Source organism: Myotis yumanensis, unplaced genomic scaffold, assembly GCF_028538775.1.
Source record: "Myotis yumanensis isolate MYYU_CA2020_CCGP unplaced genomic scaffold, mMyoYum1.0.hap1 SCAF_8, whole genome shotgun sequence".
Taxonomy (NCBI): domain Eukaryota; kingdom Metazoa; phylum Chordata; class Mammalia; order Chiroptera; family Vespertilionidae; genus Myotis; species Myotis yumanensis.
The window spans coordinates 46,308,906-46,329,222 of NW_027223759.1; the positions used below are offsets into that span (position 1 = coordinate 46,308,906).

At 42.4% G+C, this 20,317-nt stretch overlaps 1 protein-coding gene across 1 annotated transcript in view; it reads right to left on the reverse strand.

Moving 5' to 3' along the window:
• MYO3B (myosin IIIB) overlaps window positions 1-20,317 on the reverse strand; it is a 356,539-nt gene that overhangs the window by 70,968 nt on the left and 265,254 nt on the right. Inside the window, exons 29-30 of the mRNA XM_070423427.1 lie at window positions 11,558-11,618; window positions 10,524-10,623 (exon numbers count right to left, since the gene is read on the reverse strand). Coding sequence (XP_070279528.1) covers window positions 10,524-10,623; window positions 11,558-11,618 — 161 coding nt within the window. The remainder of the gene's footprint in view (window positions 1-10,523; window positions 10,624-11,557; window positions 11,619-20,317) is intronic.

Below are 20,317 nucleotides of genomic sequence, written 5' to 3' on the forward strand. Positions count from 1 at the left end.
ATAATATATCAATATGGTAACAAATGAGCCACACTAATGCAAGATATTAGTAATATGGAAAACTGGGGGAAGGGGATGAGGTAAGGGATTACATGGAAACTCTACTTTCTGCTCAAATTTCTGAAAACCCCAAACTACTAAAAGTTAATATAGTGTATTAACTTAAAAAGAAAAGAAAAAAAAAGAAAGAAAAACACTTAAATATTTATTACTCCTATTCTGGAAAACAAGCAAAGGTAAAGAGAACGATCACTCTGCTTCTACCATTATACAACTGTATGTGAAAGTTGAAAAGAATCCTTTGAAATGAAACTAGGATTCTTAACTAGGTAGCTAAGGTTAGCAGGGTAGTCTATAGAGTGTGTGCTGTTTCAAATAATCAAGTAAGAAAAGAATTTAAAAATAAAATTACTCTTGGCATGTTTCACAGTCATGCCATCAACATTCAATTCTGGAAGCCAAGTACCCTAACTTGACTCGCACATCCCCACCCCCGCACCTTGCGGTGCTTGGCAGCTGCACTCCTGATGTCCTGGGTCAGTGCCAGAATCTCACTCAGCATCACAAAACGTGCATCCTGACCCAGTGCACTCAGGAAAGCCCCAGAAAAGTTCCTGCTGTACTTTCCTCACATGTTTGCAAGTAACAATCTAAGCAGAATCATGTCCAAAAACTCTCCAACTTTGTAATGTGCTTTAATAAGTTGCAGGAATGAGAATAGAGTCACAAGGCTTTCCCCGAGGGATGTGGCCTCAGGAATGATGGCTGACAAATGACCTCCATGGCTTCTAACCAGCAGCTCTCCCAGCTGTGGCCACCTTCCTCTCCAGCCTCAACTCCTCTGATAGGGTCAGAATCCCACTGCCTCAGCTGGCTGAGGAGCAGATATTGTACCAACCTATGTGGAAAGCCTCCCTTCTTATCATCCAGATCCTCAAATCTCAGGGAAAGCAGGGCACCAAAATGAGTCTTCCCCTCTTGGTAGGTATCTACAGAGGTCCTTTAGAACAGTGGTTCTCAACCTGTGGGTCACGACCCCTTTGGCGGTCGAATGACCCCTTCACAGGGGTTGCCTAAGACCATCCTGCATATCAGATATTTACATTATGATTCATAACAGTAACAACATTACAGTTATGAAGAAGCAACGAAAATAATTTTATGGTTGGGTCACAACATGAGAAACTGTATTTAAAGGGCCAGAAGGTTGAGAACCACTGCTTTAGACAGTCACAATGTTGCACCGAGGTCTCGGTTGAGGTAAATGACTGTAACTGCAATCAATGTCCCAAGTATGCTGTTCACAGTCTCCAAATTACAAAGTAAAGCAAAGCAAAACAAACAAACCCCAAACCCAGACCTAGTAACAATTAGAAAAGTCTTTTAAGCAAAATAGGAAAGGTGTATGATTCATATAAACAGGACTAAATTAGAGATTAAATTTGGGATTGGAAGAGCAATAATCCCTCCTCTCTGTCCTTCCATCCTCTGCTCTCAAGTCCATAGGCTCAAACTGTACACTCCTTATGCTGGCCTTGCCTAAAGCCCATTGCAAAAGGCCAAGGAACAAACATTACTGTAATGACATGGATATTAGAGATACATGCAAATATTCAGATCTGGTGAGATTTAGAGCAATTTTGCTTTGCAGGAGGTGGGCAGAGGCAGTATCCTGTCTAATAAAATGGTAGTATGCAAATTAACCATCACTCCATCACAAAGATGGCAGTGCCCAGTTCTCTCAGCCCCGCCAGAGTCCCCCAGTCCTGGGGGGCGGCTGCTGAAAGCAGGCAGCATGAGAAGCCTGGCGGAATGCTTGCTTCGTTGCTGTGGCTGGGCCTCTGGCCAGGCTGGGGCGCGGATGGGCCCCTGGGCCACGGAGAGCCTCTGGGCAGCGGGCGCGGAGCAGCCAGGCCCCGCAGAGAGCTACTGGCACATGGATTCATGTGCAGGGCTACTAATAGTTTATAAAACGGAAATATCTTTTAAGGGTAATAATTCCTAATAATTGTAGAAATAGAGACACAGAGTCTGGAACACTTCCTTCTTTTTCCTCTACAGCAAAGTTACAAGTACCTACATGTATAATTTGTTCTTGACAACTTCCTGAGGATTTAAATAAGACCTCATGAGACAAATAAGGACATTCAGTGTGTTGTTACCAAATCTGCTTTGGAAAATAACAGCTGCAAAGGCCAAGATATTTGAATTGCATTAGTCAGTTCAGTGTCTTATTTCACTTCCTGGCCTGTAGTAGGTGCTCAATAAGTGTTTGTTGAATGAATGAAAGAACGAACGAATGAATAGAAAGCCATCTATATAAAGTCCCCTTTTTCTGATTCAATGTAATATCATTGAGATAGGGGGTGTCTAGATCAGAGTTTCTCAAATGGGTGGTCCCCAGATTGGCAGCCTGGTATCTCCTGGGCACTTGATAAAAATGCAAATACCACCTCCGCTTCCCCCATCCCCCAAAGACTCGGTAACTATGGCATGGGCCCAGCAGTCTGTGTCTGACAACCACTGAAGTTTGAGAACCACCAGATTTAAAAAGATCCTTTGACAAGGCATTTTTCCACCTCCCCACGCTAAAGGAAAGAACTTTATGACTGTACTTATCATCTCACCGAGAACAGTCCCGAGGCTGTGGCTTTACCAGACTCACTACCAATTTTCTCCCTGGTTTACCGTGCATCTCATGGCATCTAGGCAAGAAGAAAAGATGCCTCAGCCCAGTGGGAGCAGAGAAGAGGGGGCTCAGAGCCCCAGAGACTATCCATGTGTGAGGCCACAACAGCAGCCTGGAGGTCCGGGTGTGGCCTTCCCTAAGGCACTGGGTGCAAGGCAGAGAGGCACAGGAGTGTTCTCTCATGTGGGATTTGGGTTCCATGTGCTTTCCCAACAGGAAAAATGTTGCCTTTGAGCTCCGCAGGAGGAACATGCTCTCCCTGTCAAGTGGGTGACAGCTGAGCCCTTTATGATCCCACTGGTTGCTGTTTGGCAAACTTCTTGCAACCCCTTCCATACACAGGCAGCCAGTGTGAGGCGATTTCTGTAGCACTAGCCAAAGCTTATCTTGCCTGACATAGTGATCTAATTTTTAAAAACAGTCCCTCCCAATGTGAGTTCAACTTCCAGGATTATGATAGGGTGACCAACTTGTCCCAGTTTGCCTGAGACTGCCCTGGAGTTAGCACTGAAAACCTCACATCTTGGAAAATTCTTCAGTTCCAGAAAAATGGAGATGTTTGGTGACTCTAAGGATGAAGAGTTCCAAGGATAAAACAGCTCAAGTTAGCCTTCTGATAGTTGATCTTATGCCAAAATCAACAGAATTTATTAACGAGCATAAAGAAAGGTAAAGGCAAATAATGGAGTAGCTGGCGTCAGAGAAGCAGCTGGGTGAAAGTGTGTGTGGTTTGCTCAGCAGTGGGGTGGATGCCCTGACAGATCTGACACTAGGTGCTCTGTGGCTCTACCATAACCCAACGCTGTGCATGCCGACTGGGCCCCCTCCGGAGGCTGGTAGAGGACTGTTTGCTCCTCAGCTCCCTAAAAATGTACCACGCTCCATCTTTAAGATGTGTTATAGTTAAAGTTAGTCTTAGTATGTGCAATGACTTTTACTTACAAAAAGAAATAGAAATAGTTTATACCACCTGTAGACAGGACGATACCCAAGGGTAGAACTGCCTTACTCAGGTGAGGTATCACAGGAAACCCAGGGCAGGAAATGGACAAGCAAGTCACAGAGTTACACTAAAGCTTGTGTACTTTACACTAAGAAAATAGATACTATGCAGCTGTAGAAAAGAAGGATCTCGTACTCTTTAAGACAGCATGGAGGGACCTGGAGAGTATTATGCTAAGTGAAATAAGCCAGTCAGAGAAAGACAAGTATCACATGATCTCACTCATATGTGGAATCCAACAAACAAAATAAACTGATGAACAAAATAGATCCAGAGACACAGAAGCATGGAACAAGCTGTGGAATCTCAGAGGGAAGGCTGGGATGAGGGGTGTGGTGTGGAGAGATTAACCGGGAAACTTATATGCATATGTGCATAGCCCGCTGGCACAGACAACAGTGTGATCAAGGCCTCGGAGGAGCGGGTGTGGGGTGGAGGGAGGGTCAATGAGGATAGAAAGGGCACGTCTGTAATACTTTCAACAATAAAGATAATTAAAAAAAAATGTTAAAAAAAGAAAATGGAGGTAAAGTACCTAACATGTGTCAGAAGTAGGCACGTAGTGCTTTTGTGGCAGTTTCTTTTCTTTCACTCAGAGGGGGTCCCTCAGTTACCCTACTCAGATCTGTGATTCTTTTTTTTTTTTTTTTTTTAATATATATTTTATTGATTTTTTACAGAGAGGAAGGGAGAGAAATAGAGAGTCAGAAACATCGATGAGAGAGAAACATCGATCAGCTGCTTCCTGCACATCTCCTAGTGGGGATGTGCCTGCAACCAAGGTACATGCCCTTGACCGGAATCGAACCTGGGACCTTTCAGTCCACAGGCCGACGCTCCATCCACTGAGCCAAACCGGTTTCGGCATCTGTGATTCTTTTACCTGCAGAAAAATGTTGAAAACCTGTATTTTAGACCACAGCAAAGGAGAAAAAGAGAGAAGGGGAAGGAACGTACGGAAGGAAAGTACGTTACAAAAAGTGAGCACATTAATAATAGCAAAAAACGTCAGCTTTGTGTTCAGAGAGAAGAAAGTAAAAATAATCAGGCACTTTCACTAAACATCATAATGGCTGAGGGTCATTTAATTCAAGGGTAGGTGGTCCCACTTCACAATCGTATTTAAGGATCTCTCTGCATTATAGCCAGTGTGTTAATTGTTAATGATCATATCCTGAGATAGCTAAGAACAAGAACTGTGTTGGGTATTCTTAGTATGAAAGGGAGTCGTAGGTTTTAGAAAGTTTCAGCTACCTGGACAATGCCACTTATACATGATATTTTATTTAGTGATGATGTTTTAGTCTACACTTAACCCAGTAACTGAAGTAATCATTTTAAAACATAATTCAGGTCACATCACTTGTCTGCTGAAATGCTCAGTGGCTCCCATTTCACTGAGTTTACCCTCACTACTCAAAACACTGACCTCAGATCAACAATATCAGCACCACCCGGAAGCTCACTGGTGTCGCAGAATCTCAGGAGCCAGCCAGACCTGCTGCATCAGGACACTGAGAAGCAGGGACCTGCATCATCTGGCTCCTCACCTCCTACCACTCTCTTCCTTGTCTTTTCAGTCCCAATCATGCTGTCTTTCTTTCTGTTCCTCGTGTATTCCACACACGTTCTCTCCTCAGAGCCTTTGCCACGGCTGTTCCCTCTGCCTTTTATGCTCTTGTCCTAGACATCCACATGATTAACTAGCTCACCACCTTCTAGCTCAGAGGTTCTCAACCTGTGGGTTGCGACCCCTTTGGGGATCGAACGACCCTTTTACAGGGGTCGCCTAAGACCATTGGAAAACACATATATAATTACATATTGTTTCTGTGATTAATCATTATGCTTTAATTATGTTTAGTTTGTAACAATGAAAATACATCCTGCATATCAGATATTTACATTACGATTCATAACAGTAGCAAAATTACAGCTATGAAGTAGCAACAAAAATAATTTTATGGTTGGGAGTCACCACAACATGAGGAACTGTATTAAAGAGTTGCGGCATTAGGAAGGTTGAGAACCACTGTTCTAGCTTCTCAATGAAGCCAAGTAACACCCCCCCGCCCCCCCATTCCCACACCCGCCCGTCTTCTGCACTTCGGCCGCTCCTAATCTTTCTTGCTCTATTTTCTCCCCTATAACAACACTTCACTCTTCTAACATCCCATAAACCAACTTATATGTTATGTTTATTGTTTAGTGTTGCCTCCTTCTGCTAGAACATAGCACTGTGAGGAGAGGAATTTAAAAAAATATTTTTTTATTGATTCCAGAGAGGGAGAAAGAGGTAGAAACATCAATGATGAGAGAGAATAATTGATCGGCTGCCTCCTACTTGCCCCACACTGGGGGATGGAGCCTGCAACCTGGGCATGTGCCCTGACCGGTAATCAAACCATGACCTCCTGGTTCATAGGTCAATGCTCAACCACTGAGCCATGCCAGCTGGGTGACAGAATTTTTTGACTGTTGTTCCCTGATGTATCACACATGCCTAAAACAGTGACATGTGGTCTACCATATAGGCCACAGCTTGTTATCAATCCCAACAAGATGAGCAAAGAAATATAATTTAATTTAGAGTAAGAAATTTTGAACAGTTTTGATCAATTTTATATTGACACAACACGTAAGTGTGCAACTATCTAGTAAATCATTTTTATTGTCACAAAAGTATCAGACTGTAAATTGAAAATGAATACAATAAACTCCAAACTGATCTTTCAAAATAGTTTGAGAAGTACTGGCCCAGAATAGTTCTTGGCACTCAGTATTAAAATTGTTTCTTGAATAAATAAATGAATAAATAAATAGAAGAATAAATGCATGAGGAATACATTTTTACACAGTAAAATCAGGTAAGATCTGTGTATATGCCTGTCAGTCCAGTTAAATAATTTCTCTGCTCAGATTAGTGGCAGTGATTTGTATTATGCACTTCCTGAGTATGCTGTGCTCTTCTCTCCTGTGTAAGGCTTAAATGGACCAATTAAGGACACTTCTGAGACCCTGACTAAGTGGCTGATGACAGCTTTTGTCCAAGCCCCACATTTGAACACTTCTTTGCATGTCTGCTCTGAGCAGAGCTGGCCTGACTAACTTCAAATTACTTAAGCCCTGCCTCCTCCCACACCCCCCCAGACCTGGTATATGCATGAAAATAACTATAGTACAAGGCAGGATGTGATAAGTACTATCAGAAATGTCAAAAGGCACAAGGAGGGAGCCATTGTGGACTCTGAAGAATAGAGAGGACTCTGAGAGTGAACAGGGAAGAAGGACAGGTTGGGCATGAACAAAGTCACACAGGAGAGAAAGAGCACACTGGGCATGCTCGAAGAATAGAGAATAGTTTGGATATTCTGAAGCACAGAATGAGAGAAAGAGATCAGTAGAAGACAGTACTAGAAAATAAGATTAGGACCAGAACAGATACAGACTTGAATGTCATGCAAAGAAGCTTAGAGTTTTTAACACCAAGATAACAAAGAATCTGCTTGAAAATGGGCTGAGGACCTGAATAGACATTTCTCCAAAGAGGACAAACAAATTGCCAATATACATATAAAAATTCATTAATCATCAACTTAAAACCACAATGAGATATCACCTCACGTTTATCAGAATGGCTGTCATCAATACATCAAAAGTCAAGTGTTGGCAAGGATGTGGAGAAAAGGTACTGTTGGTGGGATTGCAAATTCCAAAAAACCTGAATGGAAGTCTCTCAAAAAATTAAATAGGACTACCATAGGACTCAATAATACCACCTCTGGGTATTTATCTGAAGAAATCCAAAACACTAATTTAAAAAGATATATGCATTCCTATGTTCACTGCAGCATTATTTACAATAGCTAAGATATGGAAGTAACCTAAGTGTCCAACAATAGATGAATGGATAAAGATGTGGTACATACATACAATGGAATACTACTTGGCCATTAAAAAGAATGAAATCTTACCATTTGCAACAACATGGGTGGAACTAGAAGGTATTATGCAAAGTGAAATAAGGTAGACAAATATCATATGATTTCACTTATATGTGGAATCTAGTGAACAAAATAAACAAACAAGTAAAACAGAAACAAACTCATAGATTCAGAGAACAAACTAATGGTTGCCAGATGGAAGGGGGCTGAGTGAAAAGGGTGAAGGGATTAAGAAGTACAAATTGCAGTTACAAAATAGTCATGGGGAATATAGTCCATAATATTGTAATGACTATGCATGGTGTAAGGTGGGTACTAGACTTATTAGGAAGATTGCCTTGCAAGTTATATAAATGTCTAACCACTATGCTGTATGCCTGAAACTAATATAATGTTGAACGGCAATGGTAATTGAAAAGAATTTTTTTTTAAAGCAACTTAGAGTTGATGCTGGGGCAATGGGAAGCCACTGAAGAGTGTGAAGGAAGGGAATGTGATGATCAGGGTATGCTTTAGAAAAGCTCCTCAGGTATATGTGCCTAAGAGACATTGAAGGAGGAAAATAACGAAGGTAGGAAGACCATTAGAGTATAAGGAGAAGTAATGGTAATGGTGGCAAATTCAATAGAAACAATCTAGGTTGGAAGGAATAATTATGACAGGAAAGTGCAGATGAGCCATTTACAGCATGTCAGATGTGAAACAGTAAGTTTGACTTTATGGGTTACTTTCTTAAAGATTGTGAAAAATAACTGTAATCCAACAAGTTCTCTTCAATACTTAGTTCAAATACAATATATGTTAGCTCCCCTTGAACTATCCCACTAAAATTTAATGCTTTACAATAAGTACTTGATTCTTTATTATTCATACTTATAGATTAATTTTGCATTTACATAATATCAATAACAAAAATTACCACATATAGACATTTTGCTATGCCCTATACTTATACTAATTCATTTATTCCTCAGCTATAAACTATTGCTTCCTTCATTTTACATGTGTAGGTACTAAGGTAAGGAATTATATAACTTTACTAGAGGCCCAGTGCACGAAATTCATGCACTGCAGGGGGGGGGGGGCATCCCTCAGCCCAGCCAGCCCCCTCTCACAATCCGGGAGCCCCCAGGGGATATCCTACTGATATCCCATGGGGAGCGGGCCTAAGCCGCAGTCTGGCCTCCCTCTGTGGGAGGCAACTGGGCTGATCAGGGGAAGGTACCACCCCCATCACCCCACTGCTGCTGCCACTGCCAGTCAGCGCAGCCGCCAAGGTGTTTTCATTAACAGGGACTCTAGTCCCTTCACCATGAAAAAATGACAACTTTCTTTAGGCATTTTCAAGATGTCTCTTTCATAGGATATGACATTTCTTTCTTTCTTTCTTTTTTAATCCTCACATGATGATATTTTCCCACTGATTTTTTAGAGAGCATGTAAGAAAGAGGGAAAGACAGAGAGAAACATCAATGTGAGAGGCACACTTCGATTGGTTACCTCTTGCATGAGCCCTGACCTGGGCCCCTGCCAGGGAGGAGCCTGCAACCTAGGTACATGCCCTTAATCAGAATCGAACCCGACCCCCCTGCGGGTTTGTGTCTCCACTCCGGCCCCAGTAGCCCAGCGCTGTAGCCACGGGGCTGGGGCTGGGGCTGGGGGCCAGCCCCCTTGCAGGTTTGTGTCTCCACTCCGACCCCCCCCCCCCTCGCGGGTTGTTCTCTCTGGCTCCAGGGTTGGGCGCAGACCACCCTGTCTGTTGTTCTCTCAGGCTCTGGGCCCATGCCAGGCCCCTCCTCCTGAGCTGGTCATGACCATTACAGGATCCTGGCCTAATTTGCATATTACCTCTCTCTCTCTCTCTCTGGTTCATAAAATATCATATATATATGATATTTTACAGAGAGGAAGGGAGAGGGATAGAGAGCCAGAAACATCTATGAGAAAGAAACATTCATCAGCTGCCTCCTGCATGCCCCCTACTGGGGATGTGCCCAAAACCAAGGTACATGCCCTTGACTAGGATTGAACCAGGGACCCTTCAGTCCACAGGCCGACGCTCTATCTGCTGAGCCAAACCGGTCAGAGCTCCTCACATTTTTTTATACATTTCCCACTTCATATAGTACTACTTTCTCACTGAAAAAAAAATGACTAAGAAGCAATTTGGACAGATCTGAGAAACTACTGCATATTTCAGAAAAATAAATAAGGTCAGCAGTAAGTGTAACGTTGGTATTTTAAGTTGAAAAGTTTTTTTTCTTTGGAATGATCTACATTGTCCTGAGTATCTTTTGGTTCATAAATATTTCTGATAATTATGCTTCTATTCAATCTTCCAGAAGTACTGATTTTAGCCACATATAAGCCCCCAAAATGACTTTTACCATATCCTGTAGCAAAGAATTTAGAAAAGGGACCAGAAATAGTTATTTCTCAAATGACTGCGGCAAGATGTTTGTATTCGTGCTGGAAGAATGGTCACATTGCCAAAAGAGCAGACCTACTCACTAAATCCGTATTCTTTACCAAGCCCTAGATTTTGACCTTGAATAATCTGCTCCACTGAAAGCTGGTCAGCTGTTTATCTCTCCTTTAACAAAATGAAGTTTTAAGCAGTTTCTTAATGTAAGATTCTTACAACTAAAAGGAAAAGTATGGCCTCTGCTATCCATTTTCTTCCCTCAGAAAAGCAAACTTACATGGCATGGGTAGGTGGCAAACAGCTTCCAGTCTTCGTGGCTTCCCACACCTGAAATTTGTGTTAACACTAGCTCGTATTACTATCTGAGTCCTGCCTTTGAGACAGTACTGTCCAAATAACTCACTAAAAGTACACAGGCAGGCAAGTGGTAGAAGTAGCATGCAATCAAATTGTTCTTCTTACCAGGGTTTGCAGGGGCTCCCCTGGAGGGGCTCAGTCTTGGGCCACCCGGAGCAGCATGGCATGTCCGAGAAGACAGCAAATCAGTCCCAGACACTGAGTGCTTCAGAAAGACCCAGAAAGAAAAACGTTATTTTTATCCACTGATCAGACAACTTTCAGGACACGGCTTCCATTTAACTAAGGGACCCCTAACCCCGACTGTTTGGAGAGGAAGCTAAGTATATTGGGGTCATGTTGTACGTAGCCGCAGGCTCGAATTGCCATTGAGTGGAGGTGCTCTCCTTGGGGACAAATAGTAGCAAAGTCTTGACACCCTTTACTTCATTCATTCACCTTTTCCTCTGAACACGTTAACCTAGCCCCTTCTTAAATTAATTATAGTCCAGAATATAAAAATAGCTATGTGCTGATTTTCTCCTATACTTGATGTTTATCCCTAAGAAAGAAAAAAGAAAACCTATAGGAAGGTATTAATCTACTTAACATTTCTAAGTACATCATCCAAAGGATTTTGTTTTTTTAATCTTACATATGCTCAGCAGAGTTACTGGCAAAAACTGTACATTTTCTTCATTTCATCCTTTCAACATCAAATAGTAGGCAGCAAAAATTGGATCCGACTTCAAAGCCTGCTGTGGGCTCCAAGTCACAGAGAGACGCCTCCATTTCACATATTGAATTCAAGCAGGATATCAAAGTGCTACCAAAGAACCTCGGGTCCTTGCTCAGAAAGAGGCTCTCACATCTGCAGAGAGTGGAGTGCACAGACAAATCACCTCGGGGAGCAGCCAGCATTTATTCTCAGCAGCGAATTTCCAGGCTTTTGATTCTCTCTTCACTGTACCTCCCTGTCTCTCTGCTGAACCAAGTTCTTTCGCGAGCTGGGCTTTTGTCTCAAAGACTTCAAAATATCACTAACAGTTTCATGTTCGGATGGCTGGACCGAGCAGCCACAGACAGACTTCAGACCCACCGACTTGGATGAGTCTGAAATAAAGATACACAGTTACCTCGAAATCAAGATGTCCAGCTACCTTGTTTGGATATCCTGTGAAGACATCACACTCTTTTGGAGAACTCTGGGCTTGTGAATGCCTAAAAACAAAATTAAAAATAATCATAATGTTTAAAAGGCTTGAAAAGGATGATTTAAAAAACTTAAAGAGAGTTGCTTCATTAAGCTCCCAGTGTTTCCATCCCAGCCCTTGGCTAAAAGGCATGGCGTTGCTCTACATCCACAGTCAGCCCGGGATCCTAAGACCCAAGAAACGGTCCTTTCTAAAACTGTGTGACCAAATTTGGTTTATTTTCTATTGGCTTTTACTAACTTTACCACGAAGTCGACCAAGTTAAGGCTAAGCATGCACTACCCACCCAGCACATTAATCACTTCAGTTGTTAAAATAATTCAAAATAGATCCTGTAGTCAAATAAGTTTGAGAAATGCTGAGTTGAGCAGAGTTTAGGAGCTTTCCTTACTGCAGGCATGCTCTTTTACAATTACAATATGCGTTTATGGATTTCTAGAGTAGAGTAGGGGGAGTATGCAGGGTTTTCTAAACTAATTAGACCAAGAAACTTAAAAAGTGATAACCTATTAACATCTATTAAAATACTTGTTACTTGGAGCAAAGTTTGGAAAAAAAAATCAATTGTGCTGTGTTCCCAATTTCTTGTAATTGGAACACATTGTATCAAGTGTGATAATCATAACACGCTGTTAAAATAGAAGCCAGGGGAACCCAGCAGAATAGAAAGCTGACTAGGGGAAGGAAAAGCTGGGTTCTGAGCCTCGGCCTCAAGACCCTGATATATATATCTCTCTCTCTCTCTCTCTCTCTCTCTCTCTCTCTCTCTCTCTTATTCCCTCTCTCATTCTCTCTCTCCTATACACATACACACAAAACCAAAATACGTGACTGGGTAAATTTCTCCAGTATTCTGGGTTCTAGTTTTCCTCATCTATAAAATGGATCCAGATAAATTATTCCTTAGGTCTCTTTCAGTTCTACACTAATAATCGTATTCTTTATTTAAACTGACAAACTAATTTTCTGAGAACAGTTCATGGATATTACCTTCAATGTGCATCTACTTATAGATTATAGCAATAAACCTATTTTTAAAATATCACATCAGTACCTGAGGAGAGGAGGCTATACTGATATACTTATTTGTGCCTATGTTTGTTTATCATATGTCTCCCACTATGGAATGCAAGCTCCATGAAGTCAGGGACTAAATTTGTTTTATCAGATCTGTATCAGCACCTAACCCAGTGTCTGGAACATTGTAAGTGGCTCAATAATATTTGACAAGTTGTTGAATAAATACTAGAATGACTAGTGGACCCCCAAAATATGGGCCACGAAGATTAAAATTAATTAGCAATGATATAGCACTCCATATTTTAAAAATGCTTTCCTATATCTAATGAGAATTTCACAACCATGTGAGCTAAGTGCTTTCATTGTCCCTATCACATAGATGAAGAAACTGAAAGTCAGAGAGAGTGAGGAATTTGCCCAGAGATCAAGGTGAATACCTGGTAGAGATAAGACAATGACACCCTGTTTTTCTGACTACAAACCTCTGCTCTTCCTCTGAACCATGACATCTCTATGCCCTTTGATTTCTGTGCATCAGCCCAAGGGACTCACTTCTGTCAGCCCAGGTAAGCTCCAGTGGCTGTGGGGCACCTACAGGATGGATGGACTCTGATATCCTCTAGGAGTCCAGTTGAGACTTGGAGAAAATCTAAGGAAGAGAGTTCACCTGTTGAATTACTATGGGGTCTCCAATTTCTGCCTTTCCTGCACCAACAAATAAATGAACCTCTTAGGAACTCCTCTAGCTTACATGGCTTTTCAGGATTCAAAGACCAGTGGCCGACGCTTCCAACGCTCCATTGGATGTCAGCTCATCAGTTTGACTCCCTCCCCATTCAAACCTTTGGAAAAATCTAAAGCAGCTCAATGTAATGCTTGTATGTGTTACTTGGTTTGAAAAGGTGGAGGAGGGGTGAGTAGTTTCCACAGGCAAATAGATGAGAGAATAATTGATTAAGCAGTGAAGCAGGTTTCTTTCCTGAGAGGCTTTCCAGAATTTTTAACTGAATAATATGCACAATGAAACTCCTGAAGAGGAAGAAAATGGGCAGCATTTCCCAGGTGCCATTCAACAACGGAACCCTTCTCCCATGGAGCGTGTCGGGGGCCCATTGGTTCTTATAACACATCTTAGGAAACATCGATCTGGGCAGTGTTTATCTGAAACAAATTCCAATTTGCCTTTAAAAATGGTATAAGTCAATATTCTTCAAAAGTCTAACTACTTGAACTCCGCAGCAGTTTCACGAGGTGTGTTTTCATCTGCCTCCGAGACTTGAGACTGGCAATGAGTGGATAATGCTCTCCAAGGTGCCGCAACCAAAATATGGAAACGCACAATAATAACTAGAGTACATGGCACCAGGCACCCGGCAAAGCATGGGTACATGGACAGCTCATGTAATACTTCCAACAACCCTGTGATTTGATTTGATTATTATACCCATTTTACAGGTGTGGGAATTAAGGAACAAGAAGCTCATGACTTTTTCATGTCATAACTAGTAAATAGTGCAGCATAAGACCTGCTGACAGAAAAGAAGACTTCAGAGGGAATTTATGGACCCAGGCAAGGATTATCAATTGCTGATAAAACCTTAAGACAGATGGTTGATGGGGAACAGGACATTCATATGATATCAAAAAACCACCATATAGATTCCTTCCTTCATGTCACAAGGGGAGCACATGGGAGAAACCAGAAGGTCACCATCTTAACCCAATGCCAACCTTAGCACCTCTAATCCCCAGACAGCACTGTCTTGTGATGTGGGGCAATATAAAGATTTCAACATCACCCAGGATATTAATATTTTTTCCTTTGGTCAAACTACTTGTGTACATGGCACCAGGCACCCGGCAAAGCATGGGTACATGGACAGCTCATGGAATACTTCCAAAACCCTGTGAATTGATTTTATTTAATTTAACTTGAATCTAATCAAAGCTTTAAATCTAATTTGCCATTTACCCAAAACGCAGGTATAAAGGGACAAGCTAAGACCACAAAGAATCAAGCAGACAAATATAGAAGGTGAGCTATTTTATGGGAGAATTGGCTTGACCTCTTAAAAAGTCAGTGTCATGAAAAGAGGGAGTGTCGTGAGATTTAGGGACGTAACAGCTTGATGCAATGTAATGTTCTAGATCCTGGCATGGACTGACTGCTGCAAAGCACATCTTAGAACAACTGGGAACATTTGACGATAGACTGGTAAGTAAATGATATTAAGGAACTGTTCACTTTAAAAATGTGATATTATCTTGAATCTGTAGGAAAAATTAAAAAAAGAAAACATGCACACGAGAAACACTGTCCTCGGCCTCCATTAGAAATCACATCCTAAACTGCAGAAGCAGCGCGTCTGGTTATCAAAGGGTAGTGAATAGGAGGTAGCTGTCTCTCTCTACGTGCTTCACTGAATAGTTCTAGGGCTCCTGTAGCCTCTCTGAAGCCACGACTGAAGTCTCAAGCAGACTGCCTCCATGGCTGGTTGCTTGGCTGCTCGGCTGCAGTCAGTTCATTGAACCGTGGGTTCTAGGGGAGACAGAAACTCTCGCTCACTATTGAGAACTCTTCTGCTGGGCGTCTGCCCTGAACATGCCCCCAAATGAAATTCATGTCTAATTCCTTCTTCTGAAACCCTGGTCCCAGTGTGACCGGATGAGAGGCAGAACGAAGGCTGGCTCCTGAGTGCACGGCCGCTGAGAATGCCTGACATCTTTCTTCTTCTGCAGCAAAGATCCACGAGGCCAGCTGGCTTTGTCATGCCGGGCTGGCGGCACTAGGTGAAGTCACTGTGCCTAGTAGGGACTGGGCCTCAGCTTTGCAGGTTCCAACATTCAGTTTGCCATTTTGTTGAGGGGTGATGATTTTGGGGGGAGCTGAGTTACACTAACTAAATGCAAAAGAATCGTATTTGAAAAGTAGAATGCCAGTGAGTGATTTTTACATTGAGCATAACCTGGACTATACTTTCCCCCTCACTGGTTGGCTGATATACTCTGGAGAATGAATTACACATCAAGTTATAACAGAGGAAGCAGGGTGCTCATTGAGGACCTGATCAATCAAGCTGATCTTGTAACTGGCCTCTTTTACTTTAGGGTTAGAATCGATAACTCTTTTCTTGGACGGGAGTAGAGACACACTGGTTTTTCTCTGATTCTTCATTTCCTAAACTTCATCTAAGTTTCTTTGTGCAATTTTTATTAACTTTGATAAAATTTGCAACATTATGTCTTATCTTTGACCAATTTTAATCTAAAATGGCTTCTAGACAAACTGAGAAACCCATTAGTCGTTCACACTTGAAAGCATATTCTAATTTCAAACAGGATAGGATGCAGCTAATTCATTGTGGGTTGATTTTGTTTCTTTCCCTGCTGTCTCTAGATTTTGGAGTAGTTATTATATACTCGTGTCTTGATAGCCCTGGGAGAAAGGCTCGCCAGCATAACCAAGCAGATTTGTCCCTGTTTCTTTGACAGGTCTGAAAAATATCATGTACATGGAGCTTTTAAGAAGAGGTAAATTTCTTATTCCCAAGAAGCAGCAGTCAATCAGCCCTGCAAAAGATATGCTTAGACCAAGATTTTTTAACATAACAGGAGCCCCATGAATATCAAGGAAAGCACACTTTAGATAAGTCATACAAATTTCCTTATGAAGTTATTACAGTGAAAGATAATAGAAAACATAAACATCTTCAGAAATGGCTTCAGTCAGTTCAGGTTCTGAAAGTAAATTAAGACATTTAAGGAACAACATCAGAGAAGGGGACACGGCTCTTGTAAAACATGCCTTGTTGACCTGAGCATGTTTCCATGAACTGGCCCCAACTGGCAACTCAGGTGTTCTTATTGAGTTCCTATATGGAACTAGAGGCCCAGTGCACGAAATTCGTGCATGGGGGGGGGGGGGTGTCCTTCTGCCCAGCCTGCACCCTCTCCAATCTGGGACCCCTCGAGGGATGTCTGACTGCCCGTTTAGGCCTGATCCCACCGGGCCTACAAAGGCAGTCAGATATCCCTCTCACAATCCAGGACTGCTGGCTCCCAACTGCTTGCTTGCCTACCTGCCTGATTGCCCCTAACTGCTTCTGCCTGCCAGCCTGATCACCCCCTAACCACTCCCCTGCAGGCCTGATCAATGCCTAACTGCTCCCCACCAGCCTGATTGCCCCTAACTGCCATCCCCTGCCGGCCGGGTCGCCCCCAACTGCCCTCCCCTGTTGGCCTGGTCACCCCTAATTTCCCTCCCTTGCCATCCTGGTCACCCCTAACTATCCTCCCCTTCTGGCCTGGCATCCCTAACTGCTCTCCCCTGCTGGCCCGGTCACCCCTAACTTCCCTCCCTTGCCAGCCCGGTAGCCCCTAACTGCCCTCCCCTGCTGGCCTGATTGCCCCTAACTGCCTTCCCCTGCAGGCCTGGTCCCTCCCAACTGCCCTCCCCGGCTGGCCTGATTGCATACAACTGCCCTCCCCTACTGGCCATCTTTTGTTCACAGGGGGGTGGCCATCTTGTGTGTTGGAGTGATGGTCAATTTGCATATCACTGTTTTATTAGATAGGATGTGAACATTCTAAGGGCTGAGGGTGTACATGTGGAATGATACTCAGATTTGAATCTCCCCACATTGTCACTATGCATCTGCTCTTCCCTGATTTGCACCAGCTAAGTGTCATTGCATATTTTTATTGTTTATGTTTATTTAGTAATGTTGGAGGCACAGAGAAGTGTAAGGTAATAAAATGTTTTAAGAAGAACAAATTACCGTGTCAAAATGCATAAGTTAATCATCTTTTATTACAAAGGCTGGAAAGTTGGGGTTTCTAGAATGCAATATATAGATCTTGTAATATAGAAACCCACACCTGAAACCTATATGTTCATGTTGACCAATGTCATCCTAATACATTTAATTTAAAAAAATAACATGGCTCAAGGACAGATTCATTAAAATGACTCAAAAAGGCCGATAAATATTTCATAATGCCATTGCTCTAAATTAGCACTACTTATTTATGTACTTACGCTAATTTCCCAAATCCCACTGAGTCCTTTAAATGTGAATTTGTTTGCCTCACTGCTTTTCCTTAACTGTGAGCCCATAACAGCCTTAATTTGCCAGTTTTTGCATTCTCATTTTTCCCTATTTCACTACTTTCGTGCAGGCAGTTGTCACTGTATGAAGTCTAAGGTAGGAGCAAAAGGCTTTTCTTCCTTCTTTCTTTCTGCTGAGAATGCTCACTTTATTGGACAAAAGAGCACTTGATCAAGAGCCACCCATAAAACCTACTCCAGTTCTTGGTCAGCATCCAAGGGAGCTGAGAGAAAACCCAGCCTCAGACCCGAACTGGAATTAATATGCAGTAGTGAGCATCATCACCCAAAATAACGCATGGCCATGGGCTGAGGGCCACAGCACAGCCTGAACAGCTGAACCACGCTTTACTCTGCTGAGGACTTGACTGGATCATCCCATTTAATCCTCACCTCAGTGCTGGCAGCATAGGTACAACCAGGGAACCCATTGCACAGCCAAAGCTTGAGCTGTTTAAGTAACCTGTTCAGGTCACAGCCCAAGATACAATTCCAGAGCTGGTGGACACGGAGCCTGTGCTCTCAGCATCCAGTGCCATTTTATTACAGGACCTTCCAGATTGTATTTGGGATCTTAAGGAATGACACCGGGGTCAACTAACATTTAGTTCTAGAGGCAGAGTAAGTTAAGCCGAGCTATATCTGCAGATACCCCTTGACCACTAGCCTGCTGACTTTTTCCTTACCTTGTGTCTATTGAGTTAGTAACAAGCCTTTTGAGATTCTGAATGATTATGAGAATGGTGTATATTACATGTGCAATATAACGTCCTCAGTAGCCTCACAGACATCATTCACTCATTCCACAAATATTTGCTGAGTACCTTCAATATGTCTCCTACTATTATCGGGGATATAGCTGATCCAAGATCCTATGTTCATAAGAACCTACATTCTAGGTGAGGCAGATAATCAAAAAAACAAATAAGTAAATATGAAAGCATATTAAATAGACATGCCAAAGAAGAAAATTAAAGCCGGGAAAGGGTATGGGAATTGTTCGAGACAGCGTCTGCAATTTTAGCCTAAGTGGCTACAGAAGGTGACATCTGAGTGAAGTCCATAATAAATAGATGGGAATTGATGTCTTTGGATATGTTTTTAATCAAAAGCTCTTAAAGGAGAAAAAAACACTATGTGTTATGGCACATAGAGGTCAGAGGGCTGTTGTCAACACTTGGTAAAGGTTTAGCAACACATTTCATGATATATATTCATGATATACAAATACATATTCATGATATATTAGTTCCAAAGAACTTGGACTAGTATTCCCAGATAAAATAAAGGACACACAGTTAAATTTGAATTCCAGGTAAACAATGCATAATTTTTAGTATATGTTTTTTTTTCAAATACTTTTTGGGACATAAAAAATAACTGTTGCTTATATAAAATCCATATTTAAGTGGGTATCCTGCATTTTCATTTGCTAAATGTGGCAACTCTAACTTGGACAAATTAGCACTGCAGCTCATTCATCTGCAAAATAGAAATAAAAATTATTGCCAAGCTGGGGGAAAAGAATTACATTTGTTCTTTCAGGCAGAACAAAATAAAAACATAAGACAAAGGATTTTTAAAGGATTAAATTAAGAGAGGTATACACTGTAAGAATGTTGAAATAAAATAGATACTTAACAAGGTGTTATACTTATTGTTTATAATTTTGTACTTCTGAAAGACAAACCCCTGAATTTGGGAACTTCAGGCTTGAAAGAAGGGAGAATGATAATGACAGCTAGCTGGAGTATTTCTTTCTGTAACCTGTCTCTCCTTTGGGCGGGATCACAAGGTAATTTGTGGGTTGAGTTACTTTTGAGTTACATTTGCAGCACTTTAAAGACTGAATTAGGCACTGGCAGATGTGGTTCAGTTGATTGGGCATTGTCCCATGCACTGAAAGGTTGCTGGTTCGATTCTGGGTCTGGGCACATGCTTGTGGTTTTGGGCTCAATCCCTCGTAGGGGGCATGCAGGAGGCAGCCAATCAATGTTTCACTCTCACATTGATATTTCTTTCTCTTTCTCCCTCTCCCTTCCTCTCTCTCTAAAAATCAATTAAAATCCTTACAAAATTAAACAATAAAAATAGACTAAATTATCCCAGGGTATAGATCTGTGGAGGCAAAGAAAACTTCAGGGACCATTTATTGCATACTAGAGGCCTGGTGCACTAAATTTGTGCATGGGGGGAGGGTGTCCCTCAGCCTGGCCTGCACCCTCTCGCAATCCAGGACACCTCTGGGGATGTCTGACTGCCGGTTTAGGTCTGATCCCTCAGGCCTAGACCGGCAGTCAGACATCCCTCTCCCAACCTGGGACCACTGGCTCCTAACCGCTCACTTGCTTGCCTGATTGTCCCTAACCACTCGCCTGCCTGCCTGATCACCCTTAACTGCTCACCTGTCTGCCTGCCTGATCGCCCCCAACCACTCTACCTGCCTGATTGCCCCTAACTACTCACCTGCCTGCCTGATCGCCCCTAACCACTCTGCCTGCCTGCCTCATCACCCCTAACTCTCGCCTGCCTGCCTGATTGCCCCTAACCGCCTCTGCCTCAGCATCCGCCACCATGGC